Source organism: Drosophila elegans, unplaced genomic scaffold, assembly GCF_018152505.1.
Source record: "Drosophila elegans isolate 14027-0461.03 unplaced genomic scaffold, ASM1815250v1 contig_814, whole genome shotgun sequence".
NCBI classification, from domain to species: Eukaryota; Metazoa; Arthropoda; class Insecta; order Diptera; family Drosophilidae; genus Drosophila; species Drosophila elegans.
In genome coordinates, this window is record NW_024546167.1 from 19141354 (window position 1) to 19160642 (window position 19289).

The 19289-nt window shown below is 33.9% G+C and overlaps 2 protein-coding genes across 4 annotated transcripts; one reads left to right on the top strand and one right to left on the bottom strand.

Annotated features, from left to right (window-relative positions):
- Positions 1-1647: 1647 nt before the first annotated feature.
- Positions 1648-2478, top strand: LOC108147884. Its single transcript, XM_017274641.2, has one exon. The coding sequence runs from the start codon at positions 1737-1739 to the stop codon at positions 2337-2339; it is 603 nt and encodes a 200-aa protein (XP_017130130.1). The 5' UTR covers positions 1648-1736; the 3' UTR covers positions 2340-2478.
- A 2451-nt stretch (positions 2479-4929) lies between these two features.
- Positions 4930-19044, bottom strand: LOC108148000 (dnaJ protein homolog 1). Of its 3 annotated transcripts, none has more exons than XM_041710329.1 (6): positions 18933-19044; positions 12192-12325; positions 11826-12133; positions 11085-11313; positions 10649-11018; positions 4930-5561 (listed from the first exon to the last, which is right to left on the bottom strand). In XM_041710329.1, the coding sequence occupies exons 3-6, from the start codon at positions 12049-12051 to the stop codon at positions 5334-5336; spliced, it is 1053 nt and encodes a 350-aa protein (XP_041566263.1). In that variant the 5' UTR covers positions 12052-12133; positions 12192-12325; positions 18933-19044; the 3' UTR covers positions 4930-5333. The 3 variants fall into 3 exon arrangements, with proteins under 3 accessions (XP_041566263.1, XP_017130312.1, XP_017130311.1); XM_017274823.2 differs by lacking the exon at positions 18933-19044 and adding an exon at positions 18516-18722 and having other exon boundaries at positions 10649-11006; XM_017274822.2 differs by lacking the exon at positions 18933-19044 and adding an exon at positions 18516-18722.
- Positions 19045-19289: the final 245 nt, after the last annotated feature.

A 19289-nucleotide genomic window follows, 5' to 3' on the forward strand; every position in this document is an offset into this window, starting at 1 on the left:
ACTTAGAACCTTACAAAGGTGGACTTGTTTTTGGTACCTTACTACAGTGTGATTTAAACAAAATCTTACTTATATTTAATAAACAAAATCATTGGAAAAGTGACATTATATTTTGTGGTCAAATTTTAATAAGTAAAATAAATATACACAATTTATTTTAGATAAAAGTAAAAACAAGTCGTGTAAATCAATTGATAGTAAAGAAAAAATAAAATAAACAATTTTAATAAGTAAAATAAATATACACAATTTATTTTAGATAATTGTAAAAACAAGTCGTGTAAATCAATTGATAGTGAAGAAAAAATGAAATCTAGTGCTTCTATTAAGATTTACCTCTACCAAAGCATTCACGAATTAAAAGTTTAGTAACTTGTTACTAAAGCTTAAAAAAAAATTTTTCAATGTTCCATTTTAATATAGAAATCCAGATATTTATAAAATGAAATTTAAATTTTATTAATTTTTAAAATATTATTTTATTAATAATCTTTTTTGTATAATACAGACAATTAAAACATTGAACGCCTTTGGACAACATCATTAACTTATATATTAGGGAAGACTTTTGGAACTATTAAATATAGATTGTGAATCCCTTAAGGTCAGAAAATCTATTATAATTTTAGTTAGAATATTTGGTATTCCATAAATATTTTTTGTTTTTATTTTTTTGTATTAAATGCACTTATAAATCTAATAAGTCTGTTGTTAATTCCAGTTAATGGTTCAGTCCTTATCGAGGTTGAATTAGGGATCCTGGCGCAGGATCACATCCACATCCAGGACGAGGTGGATAGGGATATGGACCATGTGGCGGCGGCGGGGCGTAGCCGGATCCATTTCCTGGTTGGGGAGTAGGCTCGTAATAAATGGGATGCACCGGTGTCTGGAATTGTGGGCGTGGTCCATGGGGCGGTGGGTTGTGGTGGTGGTGCGGAGGTGGTGGCGGCATCTTTACTTCTTTAACTGCAGTTGAATACTGAACTCACCCACTCTTTGCCAACCATTTATACAAAAACTATATATTTCGAGTAGGGTTATATCTAATCAGCCAACCTGATAAGGTGGACACTGTTTAGCTCATAAGTATTTCAGGCTTTCCAATAAAACCACTATGAAGATGGACGGGAATTTTTTTTCAACAAAACAAACGTTATTTTTTTTTAGTCACTCAGTTTTGTTTCTTTGGCATTTTATAGTTTTAAATCTACATTTTATTGTTGATAATGATTTAACTCTATACATACATACCCATTATTTTTAAAATCCTGTTAAGTTTTCACTTATTTTGTGTCCAATCTTAATGGTGTCCATGGTGAGGCTTCGGAGGTTCGTGATGTGGTGGATGCGGACCTGGATGGTGATCCCCAGGATGTCCAGGACCCTTGGGTGGGTGTGGATTGTGAGGATGTTGAGGTGGTGGCGGCATTATTGCAATAGCAAGTGCAATTCTAAACTGATGTTCTACTTCAGTTATCCACCTTATATATAGTGGCAAAAATAGAGTTGAAGCTTAGGTTTTCCCATCAATACAGTTTATCAAGTGGTAATGTGCGATAATGTCTGTTTACGACTTGTCGTTTCATATCGGAATTTCCCAATGGCAAAGCATACAGAAAATTATCAAAATCTAGCTACCTTGATTTTCCTTTTCTACACAATTCATTTATTATTGCAATCTGTTCAAGTAAATGTGTATAGTTTTTGAGTAAAATTTTGTCGTGTACGAAATTATGGAAAGTAATCTTTGGAAAACGCTGCAGGAAGTTGAGAAAGTCGAGGTTTCTTTTAAGAAAACGTTAAGAAACATTAACGGTATAGAAAGCCGATACAAAATGGTATCGTCTTTGAGAAAAAAGAGTGAAAAGCGTAAGGAATCCTTTGAAGCGGAGATCCAGGCGGCTATTACAGAAAACAAAAGCGATAAACTGCCCAAGACTAATAAGGTAAAAAAGAATAAGCCCAGGATGGTGAGCAAAAAACAAGTTAAGAAGACCAAGCCGGTTTCTAATAAAAGCCAGAGGATTGCCTTGCCCACACTACAACCTAACTTAAAATTGAAAAATGTCCTACAAATTGAAGAACCCTTTGTGTGTCTACAGACCAATTGTGTCTATGAAATACACAAGACAACCACTCACGTGATGACGCGAAAACCATATGGTGCACTTATTCGGAAACTTTATCGAGCAGCTAGTCATAAAAATCGGAAGGAGAATTGCAAGCAGATATATCCGGATAACCAGATATTGGTTCAGGAGAATTACAAGGAGCTATATCCAGATCCCTTCATCAACACCTGCTCGTGCTCATCTTGCTGTTTGGAGTGCAGATAAATTATTCGTTTGTGCATTTATGTCTTGCATATTTTTGGGCTTTTTCAAAGCTTTCCACCTTAGATTTTGTACGAGCATTAAAATTGTAAATAATAAATTGATAAATAATACTTAGCAACTGCAACATAAGAAAACCATATTTATAACTAAACTAATTACAAATTACACTTTTTTAATGTACTCTGTTCCGAAAGAGAGTAATCTTTCGAATTATTCAGTCCAAGCCTATTTGTATTTTTGAAATATTTTCAATTAAGATATATATTTAATTTATTAATGTTTTGCCTATTTTAAATCTTAAGCCAGCCAGAATTGATTTATACTAAACTGAAATCTTTTAATTAATCTACTCTATTTAATATTTGTTCAGCTCCAAATTTATTTATTTTTATTTCATTTTACTGTAACAGCTTTTCATTAAAATAGGGACTTCCTTTTAGCCGGAAGTTTAAGAGTGAATTGTCTTGTCATTCAACCAATTTTGTTCATTTTACAGCAAATCTTCATTTAATTTAATAGAATGGCCTGTTTCCTCCTCGATAATTTTCAATAACTAGCCTCGGCATCGATTACTTCTGCCCTTAACAATGGAAAACAAGAAAGGAAGCCAAAACAAAGAAACGTTTGCTTATTTACGAGTCGCATTTTGTATGGGCAACTTAAACGCTAATGGCATAAACATCCGAGACGTGAGTGAAATGCTTAAAAACCGCTTCAAAGGAGCACAGGACGCTGAGGTTTAGCGACTGTAATGTGACCGCCGCCCAAATCAAATCTCAAATCATGCACGTTTCCTTTTTTTTTTTTTTTTTGGCCGGCGGGAAATCGGGGAAATGGCAGGACAAGCGGAATTGAAAAGCGCCAGGAACAGAAACTGAAACCGGGAAATAGCAACCCGGATGACGATGAGGAGTGCACTCTCTGCACGGGGGAAAATTGTTTGAAAATTCAATTCACACATTTGCCAGTTGTCGATGATTTTCTGTGATTTTGACTGGGCCTCCATTTCTGCCCAGTCTCCAATGCTAATGGCCGAGCCAACTTCTTGCTGGCTCATCCTCATCCTCAACTTCAGTTTCGGCTTCGACTCCGGCCTACAAGTTTGAGATTTTTCTTCGAACTCTGGGAGACACACAAAGAAAATAATCTGGTATTTTTAATTACTGTTGTGCCTGAGCACAATACAATTTTAAAAAAAATAATTCAAATTTTCAGCTATTAAAAAAACGTTGTTAATAAAAACAAATGTAAAGTAACATATAATAATTGAATTATTATTATTATTATAAGGAAAAGTCCAAGTAATTTTAATTATTATTATTTAAGTTGACATTATAATGGCTTTCATAAAATGAAAAAAAAAATAAATTCAAAAAAAGGGACAAAAATATTCAATGGAAAGACAAGCTGAATTGATTTTTTTACAACTAAATAGCAATTTTAATATATAAACCTTTAAAGTTGTCACTTTTAATAGAGCTTGGAATATTTATTCAAGAATTATAAATTTAAAGTATTTTATTAGAAAAGACTGTTATTTTCTCTAACTTGCAGTTTTGAAAATCGCTTTATCATAAATATAAACAAAAACCAATGGCCAAAACTTTTTAACTGCTTTCAAAATGTGATTTTAATTTGCCTATATTTTTTGTTAAGTGTTGTGTTCAATTTTTCTTGGTTTTTCAGCAAATAAGTGGAAAATCGCAACGAATTGTTACATAGTCAGCGCCAGAGGTCTGTGGAGTGTTCCTGGCACGTGCAGATCGAACGCTCGACTCTACTCGCCTCGCCTCGACATCGTATCCATGGCACAGGACTCATCCTGATGTCCTTGCTCCAGCTCCAGCTCTTGGTCCTGTTTTCCCTAGCTCTTACACTGGCATGTGTTTGAAATCTGAGCAAGCTGCCGAATCTTTTTTCGGCCAAGCATTCCACATCGCTATTTTGTATGCAAAGAGTTGTTCAAAATTTAATTTATTTACTTTGCCCTCGAGTTGTTGTTGCTGCTTGTGCTGCCTGTTTATTGTCTGCAAATGAAATGCGTCTATGTCTATGGGTATGTCGATGTCTATGTCCTCGTCTGTCGTTGGCTTTCTTTTTAAACGAATTACCATTTGCCAGCTTTGATGTTCTTCTGCAGAACTTTCTTCTCATTCTTTTGCACCATTTTTAATTTTTTTTTGTCGGCCTTCCCAGCATTTTCCTCCTTTTTTTGGGTTAGTTCGGCTTTGACGCAAACTTTGCAGACCATAAAGTTTTGACTTCATGCAATTTTAATGACTTAACGAGCAGCATTCCGTTTGACATGGGAAGTGTTTTTTTTTTCTGGGACTGGAAACGGCAGCTAATTAGCCAAACGCTTTCCGATTACCAAAAGAAAATTTCACTTTTCCTTTTACTGTTTTTTGTTTTTTTGGGGAAAACTTTACAATTGCAGAAACATGACTCTGAGGAAAATGCATGGAGTAGTATGCAATATATTTAAAAACGTCAGAAACACAGTTAATTAATAAAGTATACATGTACCTTTTTTAGTACATTTTCTAAAATTTACTAAAATAATGTAACCACATTAAAAACACATTTACCATTCGCTTGTTTTTTCTTCCACATTTATTCTGTGTGTGTTTGTGTAATTTTATTAAATGTAGCTTTAATTTAGACAAATAAATTAAGAAGTAATGATATAATAACTATGGTCAACATATATATATTATGCAAACATGTTCGTGGCGTAGAGATGAGCAAAACCGATTGTTAAGAAGGAGTTCCTGTAAGAAATGAGCAAATGTTTCACTGAACACAAAAAACAAGCAAAATGAGGGAAGATATTGATGCGATGTTAGACGATGAATAGGACATAGAATTGGAAGATGGATTCGGTTTGGTTTTAGTGCGCTGTGTTTGTGTTGGATGACTAAGTCCGAGTGTTTTCTGGCCGGACTGTGTGAGAGTCTGAGTCGCCACTGGTAAGGATTTCCATCCCTCAATCCCTCATAACATGTCCCTGAGCACCTCCTTCTGGGCGGCAGTCAACTTCTCCGGGAACTGGATGTCGAAGGCCACCAGGAGATCCCCCTTGCGTGTCGTGTCCTTGGGGAATGGCAGTCCATATCCCTGAATTCGCTTCACCGTATTCGGCTTAATGATCTCCTGCATGGTGCTGATGCGCAACTTATCGCCGGACATGGTAGGAACTTGGAAGACAACGCCGCACAAAGCCTGAAAAATTGAACAAAGCATTTCATTTAAGATTTTTTAGAATATTATTCAAATGAATTATTATTCAAGTAATAAAATATTTAATTTAAGATTTTTTAGAATATATGTCGGTATTTTAGAGTAACCATATATGGCCAAAAAATCCCTAAATTCAAATATCATTTCTATATATTTCTCGGCATTTATGCAATTTATTTATATACTTTTCGTTTTATTTATTTTCGTTCTTGGCTTATCAATCAAAATGGTCAGCAAATACCCCGACCAATAACTCAATTTCGCTTTCTATTTCACCCAAAACCCGAAATTAGCAAACACAACACATGAGTTCCACTGTCGAGTGGGATCTATCAATCTTTTCTGGGTAATCCTGTTTAGGTGCCCCCACCAAATACTGGATTTTTTTCCAGCTCCTTCGAGCTTTTATTCCCCAAATTCTATGTTTGCTTTCGTATCGAACATAACATTTGTAAATCCTTTTTTATGTTGCCTAATTCGTGTTTAAACATGTTGTTGACACGCTTCCATGTCCTTTTCCGTTTGCTTTCCCTTTTTCCATTCTTGGCCCAGACATTTTCATTGATACTTTCTTTGGGCTAAGTTCCTTTGACATACGACTTGTTTAATTGGCCCACTAAAAGATGGGCATCAATCAGGTTTTGTTTTCGCATCCAGACATTGATGTGGCTTAGCCAATTAATTTCTGCCGAACTTGGATGAAACTTTTACTGATTGATTCTTTTCGCCTGAGCAAAATGCTTTAATACTATAGGTTCAAGATGATTCAATATTATTCTTAAATAGATAATAGTATATTTGATTTTCATTTACTAAAAGCTGCCACTTATCTTATCATTTAAGTTTTGATTTGTGAAATTGTATAAGAAGAAGTGACAAATCTTGATTATTGCTCACTGCTTTTTTAAGTGTTTAAATAGGAATTCTAAGGCTTAAATTGATTTGAAGAAAATTTTGATAACAAACCCAAATTTTTGTAATACACAGAAAGTGGAAATTTTTAAAATTAAAAAATTTGTATTTCCAACAAAATATTAAAAAAAAACACAATTTCTCATTTTAACATTTCTATTTCGACTTGCCTTGTTAGCATACCTTTTCCAGAGAGCCCCCAGAAATGATAGATTATCTTTGGTAATCCTTTTGGGGTCGAATTCCGACATTTTGAACTGGAAACGCCTTTATTTTTCAAATTTCCCGACACTAGCCATAAACAACCCATAACTGGAATGTCAATCCCTTCCTCAACAGTGATTTATGAAATGCAAAATAGAAAAAAAAGGTTTTTGATCCCTTTGATGCCCATCAACGGCTGATATAATAACTTTATATGCCATTCTATAACTTGTCACAAGTGATTTGTAACCAAAGAACTTGCCGGACATGTGTTAAATAGTTGTCAATGTGCCCCGATGGGCCTCACCCAATAAAATACAAATAAGTTATAAACTCAACAAGAAATCACTTCAAACATAAATAAATTGCGACAAAACCAAAGTGCACACCTTTTGAATATTTAAATATATATATATGTGCGTACTTTTTTAAAATCGCGGATCGGGTATTGAGGATTGAGTATTTGCCGACTGGCGAATTTAAAGCGATGACAGCATAAACTGATGACGACAGAACCAGAAAGCAGCAACAGTAACAACTACAACTACAACTACAACGATAACAACCTGTCCCCATGATGACGACCGACCAGCATCAATATTTTTTTAATGGAAATGTTGAAAATGTTGTCGCAGCCAAAAAAAATAACGTACATATATATATATGTATAAATCTGTAACGCTTAAATACTTTGCTACCTTTTACGGAAACCGAAGCTTAATAAAAAAGCAAAACAGAGGGAACCGAAACTAAAGGGAATCAAAATGTGAATGGGGGGCATCGATAAAATTTTGCGAGCACTTCCCAGCGAACCAATCTTTATCTGGATCAGGCACAAGGCCTAAAAGAAATTTTGAAAAAAAATATGAAAACCCGTTTTCAAAGCTATAACTATGAACTAAACAGTAAGAAAAATATTTAAATATTTAAAATATTTATAAAATTATAGTTTTGGTTTAATTAAAAAAAAAATCAGTTATTTGGTGTTGTATTTGAACACGTACACAATACTTCTAACACTTAATAATTTTTAAATATTATAAATTATAAAATAATAAGTTTAAGAAGTTAGACAGTAAGTTTATAGAACATTTTTGAAATATACAAATTCAATTGTTTGTTGTTGAACTTAACTTTGGAAATAATACATTGAATTGAAAGTAAAATATGTAAAGTCAGAAAACTTGATATTATAGTAAAAGAATAGTTATACAATAATTTTGAAAATATATTAAGATTTATTTTACCAACGTATTACTATAACACTTTGAGTTCAAAGATTTTCAGTATATTATATTAATTAGACTTAAATTTCTCAAAGTGTAAAAAAAATCATCCCTATGATGACTGGCAACGACTAGATGATAAATCTGAATGTCAGGCTCAGCTTAGCGGAAAGTTCTCCGGCAGTAAACATAAATTCCAATACCCCTATATTTTTCCCCATTTTTTTCGAACTGCTCTAGACAATTACTATCGGTGAAAGAAGTGAAGGTTTAGGTGGCATTTTTTTTTTTTTGTTTGCTGAAAAACAAATCAACAGCATTCAATCGCATGTCATAAAGCATTATTCTTCTGCCTCGTTTTTTTTTTGTTGTGTCCTCAAACCCAACTCTTTTGCTCACCCCAGTCGACAACTGTCATCAAAATGCAAACGAAGTTTTCGTCTACCAAATGGTTTTGTATAGAGCTTCCAATATTTTCTTTTTTTCTAACAGAACAGAAAAAAAAGTGAAGAGCAAATCATTTGGGCCACCAAATCGAATGACAATGCCGTTTCGTCTGGCCATCAGTTACAACCAGTGAGTCCTGGTTACACTCGTACATCTACTACATCCTTGAATTGTTCATCAGTTTTAGTTTGCTGCATTGCGAGAATTCTGACGCAGGCACTTGAAAACAAAACCATTGTTAAATTTGATTTCCATTTCGCAAAATATATGTGTATATACAACCAGACCAAAATCAGAGGGGACAAAGTAAGAGTATGAGAATTTAATATTCAAACTGAAACGTGCCAAGTCTATATATCATTCGCCATATGCATAAAAATAATATAAGACCAAAAACGTAACGCAAAAAAAAATTAATTCGAAACTCATTGACTTCAATTTTATCGTAAACGATGATGTAATTTATGAGTGGCATTAAATTTACTGCTGCAGCGACAACACAAAAGCACAAAAAGAATTATGACAGAAAAAAATTGAAATCGTTGTTGGCAATTATGTGGATGAACATATATGGAGCTCCAATTGCCTTATGGCTGCTTTATTGATTCGACCAGAATCTTACGATCGTTGCGTTGGGCATGTGATTAAAAAAGCAAAGATTTATACGTTTTTATACAACCAGATTGGCAAAGCTATTTAAAAGACTGGGTAATAATATTTAAGTCTATTTTTAACTTGAAATTTGTACAATTTAAATTGAAATTAATGAATAAGATAAATTTTAAGACAAAAAATTTTGTATAAAAGATTTAAAAATCTTTAAACGCTTGTTATTAAATGCATTAAAGTTATTATAAAAAAGCTTTAATTTATTGTTTAATATTTTCTATAAAAAAAAGAAGTTTATTTTATCTTACTTTTGTTGAATTTAAATTCAAATAGTAAAAACTGTTTTAACTGATTTAATCCCTTTAAGCAACTTATAGTCAAACCAAACAAATGGATATAATAATCACTTCAAGCTGAAAAATATTTCAATTAAATCCATTCCAAATCCACTCAGAGCCAAATAACCGTGTCAAATATTTCTATATAGAAAGAGCAACATGACACTTTTAGCTCAAAAGCGAAACCAAAATGGAATTCATAAATTCAAAATAGAGGCAGCAAAAGCATTTGGCCAACTATGCCATAAGTGGCCTGGGATCGAGATGGAAGCCCAAAAATATTTACTAAATTTGTCGCACTAACAAGCAATAAAATGTTAAAAATCTCCAACCGAGCAAAGTCAACTATTTAATCTACTTAATGCAATTAACAATTTTAACATGACTGCAAACTCAGTGGCGTGTCATTTCAGTTTGTTCGTCTGTTACTTTTGAGTATTTCAAAATTTGTTGATATTTTTCATTCTTTTTTGGATCTGACCATATAGGTTTTAAGTGAACAGAGGAACAAAAAAAAAAAGAAAATGTTGTGCGAAGTTTTGCGCTTTGGCGACTGTGTAAAAATCTAACACCTCTGTGGGAGCAGATTGTTGGCCAGAATCCCAATCTCTGTCTCCGTTAATTGAAACTTGACCATGTCAACCAATTTGGCGGGGTGCTTTGCTGCTCACCGCGTATATGGTAAATTTGCCATAACCATTATGCCTGTCTCTGCCTGATTTCATTACAATTTGATTTAGGCACTGCCTGCGCCTCTAATTGGGCGCCATACTGTGAGAACCCAACCGCAGGTCTCTCAAGTGAATATCATATCTTAGAATGAATTCTGAGGCGAGATCTCAAGTAAATTGCAGAGGTTCAAGTATTATAATAACCTATCTAGGTTAAGCTGAAAGAACTATAAGCTTCTAAAAATAGTAGCTTACAATAACAGGCAATATTTGCATTAGGAAATATTTTTTAATGTATGCATTTTGCATTTAGCATTTATATAACAGTTATAAAATGTATGAACGAATAAACTGAAACTAAAAATTTATAAAATTATTTAAATATCAATAATGAAATAAATTTGCTTTTTCTATGTTGACTTTTTTCATGCACTGCCTGCCATCTTAATAAACATTTTTCTCTTATTGATCTACATCCAATTTTTCTTTCTGTGTATATATTATACTTTTCTTTTATAAAGTCATTGTTTAGCTAACCGTTTTCTTAAAACAAAGCTATTTCGAGCACTTTGTTTAAGGCAATAATGCTTATTTTTCCACTATTAAAAACCTTTTGTAAAATATATATTTATAAATTGTACTATTCCAGTTTGGAAACTCACCTGTTTGAGCGTCAGTCTCGCCGTGTAGCGCAGATCGCTGCCTTCGCGCTTGAACATGGCATGCGGCTTGTCCCTGATGATGAACACAATGTCGGCGGGGATTTTGCCGGGCGCCTGGTCGCCCTCCTTTTGGAAGGTGACCTTGGTGCCGGACTTCCAGCCGGGCTTGATGGATATCTGCAGGACCTTGTCCTCCTTGCGCGAACTGCCATCCGCCTGGACGACGCGTCGGGAGATTTTCATTTTCTTAACACAGCCGTGGTAGATCTCCTCCAGCGTCACATAGAGATCGTGTTCGACGGGCGGATCCTGCTTCTGCTCCTTCTTGAACGGCGTGTGCACATTGAAGGAGTGTGATCTGAAAGAGGGCCTACGAAAGATTAGCAAGGATTGCCCGGGAAAATCTCGAAATCTCTAAATCTCCAAATGGACCAACCTGAAGGCACTGCCAAGACCATGCCGCGATCCAATTCCTCCGAAGGGCGATGAAAAGAAGTCGGGTTCCGTGTCCAGATCGAAGACGTTCTTGTCGAACAGATTGTCGCCCATGTCGAAGAACGAGGCGAACGGATTGCTGTTGCCAAAGAACTGGGCGAAGGTGGCCCGCGGATCTCCATGGAACTGATATGTAAACGAGTTGCTGGAGGGACCGCCGTTCCGAGTGCCTAAAAATATTTCAATTCAAATATTAGTTCAACATCATTAGCCATATTTGGGATTTAATTTCAGAATTACTAATGAGCTGCCGATTCACAATTCTTTTTGTTGGTTTGTAATTCGTAGCTTTCGATTTAGCCCAAAAAATTTAAAGTAAATTTAAAGTAAATTTTTTGTACGTTTAATTGAAACATTTTTGTAAATTCTATAAAAAAATTATTATAGAAAAAACTTTAGATACATTTTACAAGATCCTTGGCTAAAACATTTCGTAAATATTATATGACCTATGGAAAAAAACTATAGATATATTTTTAATAGTTTTTTAGTTTTAACATTTTTTAAAAAAATGTTAGATACATTTTCAATAGGTCTTTGGTTAAAACATGTAACGAACATGTTTTAAAATGAATGGTTAAATTAAAAACAAAACTATCTTTCGGTCTACGTTTCCTTGCTTCCCTTTATATATGAAATCTATATTTCTGAAAATAGTTTAAAAAGAGTTCCTTAAACATACCTCCACTCTTCAGACCATCCTCGCCGTATTTGTCGTATACCTCCCGTTTGCTCTTGTCTGAAAGGACTTCATAGGCCTCGGCGACCTCTTTGAATTTATCCTCGGCATTGGCGGCTTTGTTTTTGTCCGGATGATAGCGCAAAGCCAGTTTCCTGTAGGCCTTTTTGATCTCATCGTCGGTGGCAGTTTTTGGCAGCCCTAAGGTTTTATAGTAATCTTTACCCATTTCTGGTTTCTATCTGTATGTGTGAGCGGGTTCTATATATGTAGGTAAAAAGTTAACACTCAAATTCACTGTACTCTAGCAACTGTAAATAAAATTTAATATTTTTAATAATATTTAAGTCTCTAAATACAAACACCTACAATAATATCAGTTATCGGTTGTCCATATATAACAAAGGAATACTGCTCCAATAATATCCTTCCTTTTTATCTTTATAATGGCACATGCATCTTGTCGTTTTTCCTCTTGTGGTTCGCTTATTATCAGCTAAGATCTGCAAAAATCAGAAAATATATATATATTTATCTGACTGCGTATAGAAAGTTCCATTTTGCTGGTTTGGTTTGGGTTGTGATCATAAGACGCGTCATGTTCAATGCTAAACTGCCCACGCCTTTCACTAAATTTAGCTCGTCTAGCTAGCAATATTTTTTCTATTTTTCCGGAACATTGGAACATTTCTATGCCCACTTCTTACCCTTTTTTTTTTGCTTTTATAATGCCTGTCCATTCATTGATGGACACTTTCAAATTGAGTATTTGCCAGACTTTAAAGTAAAGGCAAGTTCAATTAACGCTTTATGTATTTATTCATTTATTTGATATGCATAAGCATTCGACAAACAAATAAAAAGAAAACAAGGAAAGTCTTTTAAGTATTCAAATTTGTTCATACATATATATATATATATAAATGAAAATTGTTCCCCGGCCAATTTGCATTGACCTTAACATTTCAGAAAGATCTGAAGATCTGGGTGTCCAATTGAGTTTAACATGAACCATTTGAATTAGAATTGACGATGACATTTATGAATATTTCTGCGACAGACCGAGATCACTTGGGGTTGGAATACCCCCATCGGGATGGCGTTTAGAGCATTAGAACTTGATTAGTTGACATGTCTATCAAGGGGCGTTGAGACATCTGTAATATAAAACTGTTCCTGGACTGCGGTTTCCCCAAACAGATTGATTGAAGATCACCAGACCTTTCAGAGTGAAAAGTTAATCAAGTGAAGGCTTTGAGAATAATATGTTATGCCAACCACAACAATCAAGCCGCATTTATCAACTAAAACTGAGACAGGTAAATGAGATTTTAAACGGGAAGGAAATATGAAGTCAAGTTACTATTTACTTTGTAAATCGTTTAAATTTAAGTGAAGAATCTAATCATAATATTTTCTTAAGTTTGGAAAGCTACATTTAAACAGAATTAATAACACCTTTTATTATTTGTTTGCAATAGTAAAAACAAAATATTCATATTATAAAATATATTTCATATTTATTCATTATTTTTTTGACTGCAGATAATAATAACATTTAAAAAATTGTACTTTAAGAGAATTAATAATCAATACATTCACACATTGTTCAGACTTAGGGTTTGTTATAACATCACAACATTTTCATAATCCATAATAAACACGATCATTGCTAAAAACTTTAATTGCACTGAAGGTCTGTCATTGCTCAAGTTCAAGATCGCATCCCGAAAATTCATTAACATTCAAGATGTTAATACTCAGACCGGCAATCCATACTCAAAACTGTTTTATGGCCTTGGGCTTAACTGATTTCATCTTGGAATATCATTTCGTTGAGAATATATATACAGACGTTGACAATTTTGAACGGGGGGTAAAAAGAATATATGTCTAAAATGTCTGCCTTGAATTCCGATTCTCGGAGAGACACTTTGGCGCACAAAAGATTTGCTAGCTATTGACAGCAGACGATTGATGCGATCAGCGCCATTCCATTCCAGAAATTAGTCAGCTGCAGTTTGCATATAATTTGCCAGCGGATCGAGAAATCTATTCCGGATCGGTTCATCGATTCATGCCAAATGTGTGCCAGATTGAGCGAACAGGGGACAAGGTCACCGGAAAAATATAGAAATTCTATTTTTTCCGAAGTTTTTTCAACAACACAACGACAACATTTTCTTTCATTCAAAGAAAGTTTTTCTCACATTCTCATTTGGCAGATGTTTTATATGTTTTGTACACTGATAAAATGGTATAGTAAAAATAAATACTTTATAATTAAATTAAACACAAAAACATAATATTAAATACAAATAAATTGATCAATTGAAATTTGAAAAATATTAAATTAAAAATGAATTTTATTGGCATAAAATACTTGAATTTATCACCTTTTTTACCAGTGTATGTTTCGTACATTCCACCGATTAAATTGAATATTTAATTTTTTTAGCAGAGATTTTCGCACGCGTTTAAATAATTCTTTTTATGGTTCTTTATTGAATTATTGACAGTACATGCATTGTTTCCGTGTAAAATTACAGGCTTAAGGTGGAAAATAAATTCATGCTGAAATCGAAATTATTGCCGGCCATATAAAATGTGAATTTTTATGGCCCCGCCCAATTGACAGATACAACATGTTTTGCAGTGGTTCCCCAAGTGGGTGGTTTCGTGGGGCCACTTCCGCATTTATTATTCACCCGACATCAGCTCATTTATTGATTACAGAATAACATTTGTTTTACAATTTATTGGATACACGGCTAGTGCATGGTGCATAGTGCATTGCTTTTTCAACATTTTCATTGTCATTTTTGCATTTGAATTTCTTTCCATTTCGGCGCAACATTATAAATTGTCGTAGGTTATGAGAGGCCAAAAGCGTTGGGGGAATGGAAATTGTTTGTGCCGTCCCCGGATTGCACTAATTGAATTGAACTTGATTTATTAATGCCTCGACTCGGCAGCTTTAATTTCCATTTTGTGAGAGGCACAATAAATATTTCCAACTAATGCTCATATGTCCCAAAAAGAGAGCGAGAGAGAGGTGGATAAACAAAATTAAAAGAAACAAAATTTAATAATAAACGAATATCAAATTGTTGTGTGATTTATGTTGGGCCATCCAAATTTTTTATTTATTGCTCTGGAGATCAAAGTCAAATGGCTTGGGGCCTGATATTGCTGATAAAATCGGTTACTAATGCGACAGTCAACATTTGTCTCCTTAGATAAATGAACCCGATACCTAGATCAAATATTTAAACCAAAGCTAATTGGTCTACGTTGATTGAGAAAATAAATAAGGTGTTATTAAAAATGTTATATATATTTATATCGTTATGTGCTGTTGCTAGATTTCGGACTTTGAAAGCTTAAATAATGTTTTTCGGAATAAAGGTATATTTGACTTAGATTTTATTTTTCCTATACAAATCTTTAGACGTTTTTGATATTCAAAACAAAATATAAAATACTGAGTTCAATCTATGATTCAATATTAAATACAAACTATTGAAATTTCCACACCAAATGTTCTTTAACATGGTTTTGGTAACAAACTTATTAATAGTGTGTCATTAGTCATTTATTTCCATGTTCAATGTCCAGTAAATTGTATTATATTTAGTGTTTCAAGGTTGTTAAAACACTTGATCCCCTGACTCTTATTTAACTCCAGCCATTCATTCTCGCTCTCCAAGAGGGAAACACAAATGATTTTTATTGTTATTTCTCTTTTTCAAAGTCAACAGCAAAACCCATTCATTGTCAACCCAAACGACTTTTTTTTTGCTATTCAAAATCAACTAAAAACTGATCCAAACACCATGAAGTTTGTTCACCCACACTCGACAAAAATCGCAAAATAAATATGGAAAAAAACGAGTACGACCAGAATCGAAGGCAAATATCGTTTAGGTAAAGCAACATTAGATGACCAAAAAAATAGCCGTCGAATAGATTCCGGCAAATTATCAATATTTGGGGTGGGTGTTTCTAAGCCGCAAATCTGCTGCAAAAATAGGTCCAATGACTAAGCGTCTTTACCTTTGGCCGTACAGTAAAAACTCCCACACAATCATCAGCCAAACAGTTTTTTGGTTTTTGGAGAAATTTTGCTTTGAGAGATGAATCAGCGTCCAGCAATTTAGACATTGATTTGCATGAGGTTGGGTAATACTTTTTGCTTTGCAGAATTGACCCTCTGTTTACACAGGAATTTCATACTAATTTGCTAAGAGCATTGATTTCTAAGCAACCAAATATGCAACGCAAATATTCCATTTCCGTTTATTTTGGTCTTTGGCGTAACAAAAACAAATGCAAAAGGCAAACGTTGATTTGCATAAAATAACTATTAAAGCAAACATATTGTATTGTATACGAAGATTTTTCGAATTTGAATTTTTCGTCCCACCGAAATTTGCATGCGACGATGAAAATGAAAAACTTGTTTCAGCTGGTTGAGAACAAATGTCGTCTGTGCGGAAATTTTTGTTGATTTTGTTTGGTAAATTGATTATAATGTTGTTGCCAATGATATTTAATTAAACAAATAAATGGTGAGCTTTTAATGGAATTGTTTTGGAAAATACTTGAGTTATGGTTTAAGCGAATACAAAATAATTAAGACGGACAATAAATCCATTTATGGAGTTTAGACAAGATTTTAATTGGTTGCTAAGCTCTAAAATTATACATGGTTTAATTTAAGCTAAGCCAAAGTTTTAAAGAAAAAGCACAATATTTTTATTTAATATTTTATTAGATTGATATTAAAATTATAATTCTATTTTAATTAGAACATTTTACACTCTAGTTTTAAATTTTTTTGTATAACATAATTACTTACAAAAACTTCAAACAATAAGTTTCTTAACCAATATCTAAGAAATTTCAAATTTAATTTATATTTAAATTCTGTAGACAGGAAATAATTCATTTGGAGTTTTGTTTATAACTGAACTTCGATAAACGATTTTAATTGGCTGTTAAGCTGCATTTGAATTTCCGCTCATATAAAAGTATTCATTAATTTATATAATTAAAACAAGTTTTTTTAAGCACACCGACAGAGAAGAATGAAATTAATCAATTGCAAAAACAAAGGCGCGAAAGTGTATTTCCTTGTGTTTTCTTTTCCCCATAATTACTTTGCTTAATTGCCCTCGTCTTCAATTTTTTCGCTCCCACTTTTGTTGGGGGAAAAATTACGAATTTTGCATGTGTTTTGCGGCTCAACGACCATCAAAACAATACTCTGACCATGCCCCCTATTCTCTGCAGCCCCCACAGCAGCTGTTCAAAGAGTATTGCCCATAGTTACACTCCCCAGTAAAATAATATAAAGAATATACCATTCCATTCTCTCAGTTTCTCTTCGGCTCTCGAATGTGTCATAATTTATAAATACTAGGCAAAAGCAAAGAGCCCAGAGTCTACTAACGGTACGAAACTGACAAATTCTAGTGTGATTATGATTAGCAGCAATCATTAAAATTTTCTTTTATTTTTCTATACATTTTTTTTCGCCACTCTTTGGTGGTAATTTGTTGCCATTTGGCTTTTCGCCTTTATATTGCGCTATTGACCATTTGTCTTAGACTTTGCATTTGGAGGCCAACATTCAAAGCCGAAAAAAATCTTGTTTCGCTATGTGCCTTCAATCATAAATTGGCTGCCTTGTGTGTTTACTTTTTATTTATGAATTGTGGCCAACAGAGTTCGAGTGTTTGGCAAAATAGTAGACACCCAAAAAATGGCCATAAAAAGTAGACATGATCACAAGAAATAAAGAGAGCTTCCTTATGGTATGAAATTAGTTTATATTAATGTTGACCTTCGTTACGAGTAATAAAAATATGATTTTGTGCCCACTTCTCTTTTACTGACAATCGACTTTGGAAAATGTCATGCCAATATAAAAGATAATAATAGCCAAATACTTTACAATTATAGGAAATGTATATATTTACTTTTCTAGTTTGTATAAACAGTCTTAAAACAAATGCAAAATTTCGTTACTTTCTCCCTTAACTTTTTGGTCCACCTCATGTGCACCTTTAACTTAACCGAATTTTAAACACAAATCTTTTCACACATTTTGTGTACACAGTGTAGAAAGCCCATGAATATTCCAAAGAATCGGCATGAACATTTTTCGAAAAAAATAATCAGGCGAACTGGGCAGCACAGCGAAAATGGTGAGAACAAAAAAAAAACATATACACAAAAATAACTAAAAATGCTAAAAATAAAACTTATTTAAAGAAATGAAACCATGAAAATTCAAAAACACACAGGCCAAAGCCAAAAACGATGGCAAATACAAAAAAATATAAATAATAAAGTGAGCGGAAAAAATCACTTTTGGACTTTGCAGATATACTTGGCGTATACTTTATATAAGGGTTCTTAAATGCTCTTTGATACTCCAACGAAATCCTGGGGATAAACAAAGGCGACACGGCCATAAAAAGCACGATTACAAGGCACGATTTTTATACATATATATATGTTTTTTTTTTGTTATTTCGAGTTTACCACATTTGGCAAGCGATACGAGGTAAAATCACACACACACAGAGTCACTCACTCCAGCACTCACACAATCACACACACTCACGCACTGCAATTCCGTGATTAATTGTCATTGCAAAGCAATAAATTTTGGGGACTCCTTACAATTGAAGGTGTTATATGGATTTGCGTTCCTTCGTTTTTGGCGATTTTCGAAAAATATATATATTTATTATTAGCGCGGGCTTCTCGCTGCCAATTTGCCGCCAGATGCGTGCGCAAAACCGTTAGTAAAGTACCGAACACGGCGCCAGAATCCGCGAGTGTAAACGCGCTAAAGTGGATGCGACAACGCTTGGGGACTCACTGAACGATCCATCCACCACCGACTGGATCCACCACCACTTGCCCCAATCTCGTGCTCCCCCACTCTCTCTTTTCCTCTCGCAGATCTCAGATCTCTTTGATTAACACAGAGAGTTCGGCAAAAAAAATATAGCCCAACGGAGAAGAGAGCTCGCGAGAGAGCCGAATTAAAAGTGAGAGGTTGCTTATTTTGTTGTTGTTTTCTTTCTTATTTACCACACATGTACTCTAAGTACAATCAAAAAAGAAAGAAGCCGAGGAAAAAGGCGAGAATAAAGTACAAATCGAAAATTGGTCTGGTTGGCCGTTCCACGCGAGATTCACGATCGCCACCGATTTGCGCTATGACGCATACTGGCACATTGAGCTTTTTCCCATAGGTAAAAGCGAAAACGTAGGCAAAGCAGAACCAAAAACCAGTATTCTTATACCCTATGTTGAGGTACAGCGGGTTATGTGAAAAAGGTATCATCTAAATTTAATGTTATTAAAATATGTTAAAATAAATTTTTGGTTTGTCATAAACTTTGTCATAAACAAATAATTTAATTTATATAACAAATACTAATAAAA

What these genes read in the sequence shown, in the direction of transcription:
- LOC108147884 (XM_017274641.2), top strand. Translation starts at nt 1,737, where the DNA reads ATGGAAAGTAATCTTTGGAAAACGCTGCAGGAAGTTGAGAAAGTCGAG.
- LOC108148000 (XM_041710329.1), bottom strand. Translation starts at nt 12,051, where the DNA reads ATGGGTAAAGATTACTATAAAACCTTAGGGCTGCCAAAAACTGCCACC. An exon ending in GGATGGTCTGAAGAGTGGAG is followed by an intron (nt 11,314 to 11,825) that starts GTATGTTTAAGG and finishes AAATATTTTTAG; the next exon opens with GCACTCGGAACGGCGGTCCC. An exon ending in CGAGACTGACGCTCAAACAG is followed by an intron (nt 5,562 to 10,648) that starts GTGAGTTTCCAA and finishes TCAATTTTTCAG; the next exon opens with GCTTTGTGCGGCGTTGTCTT.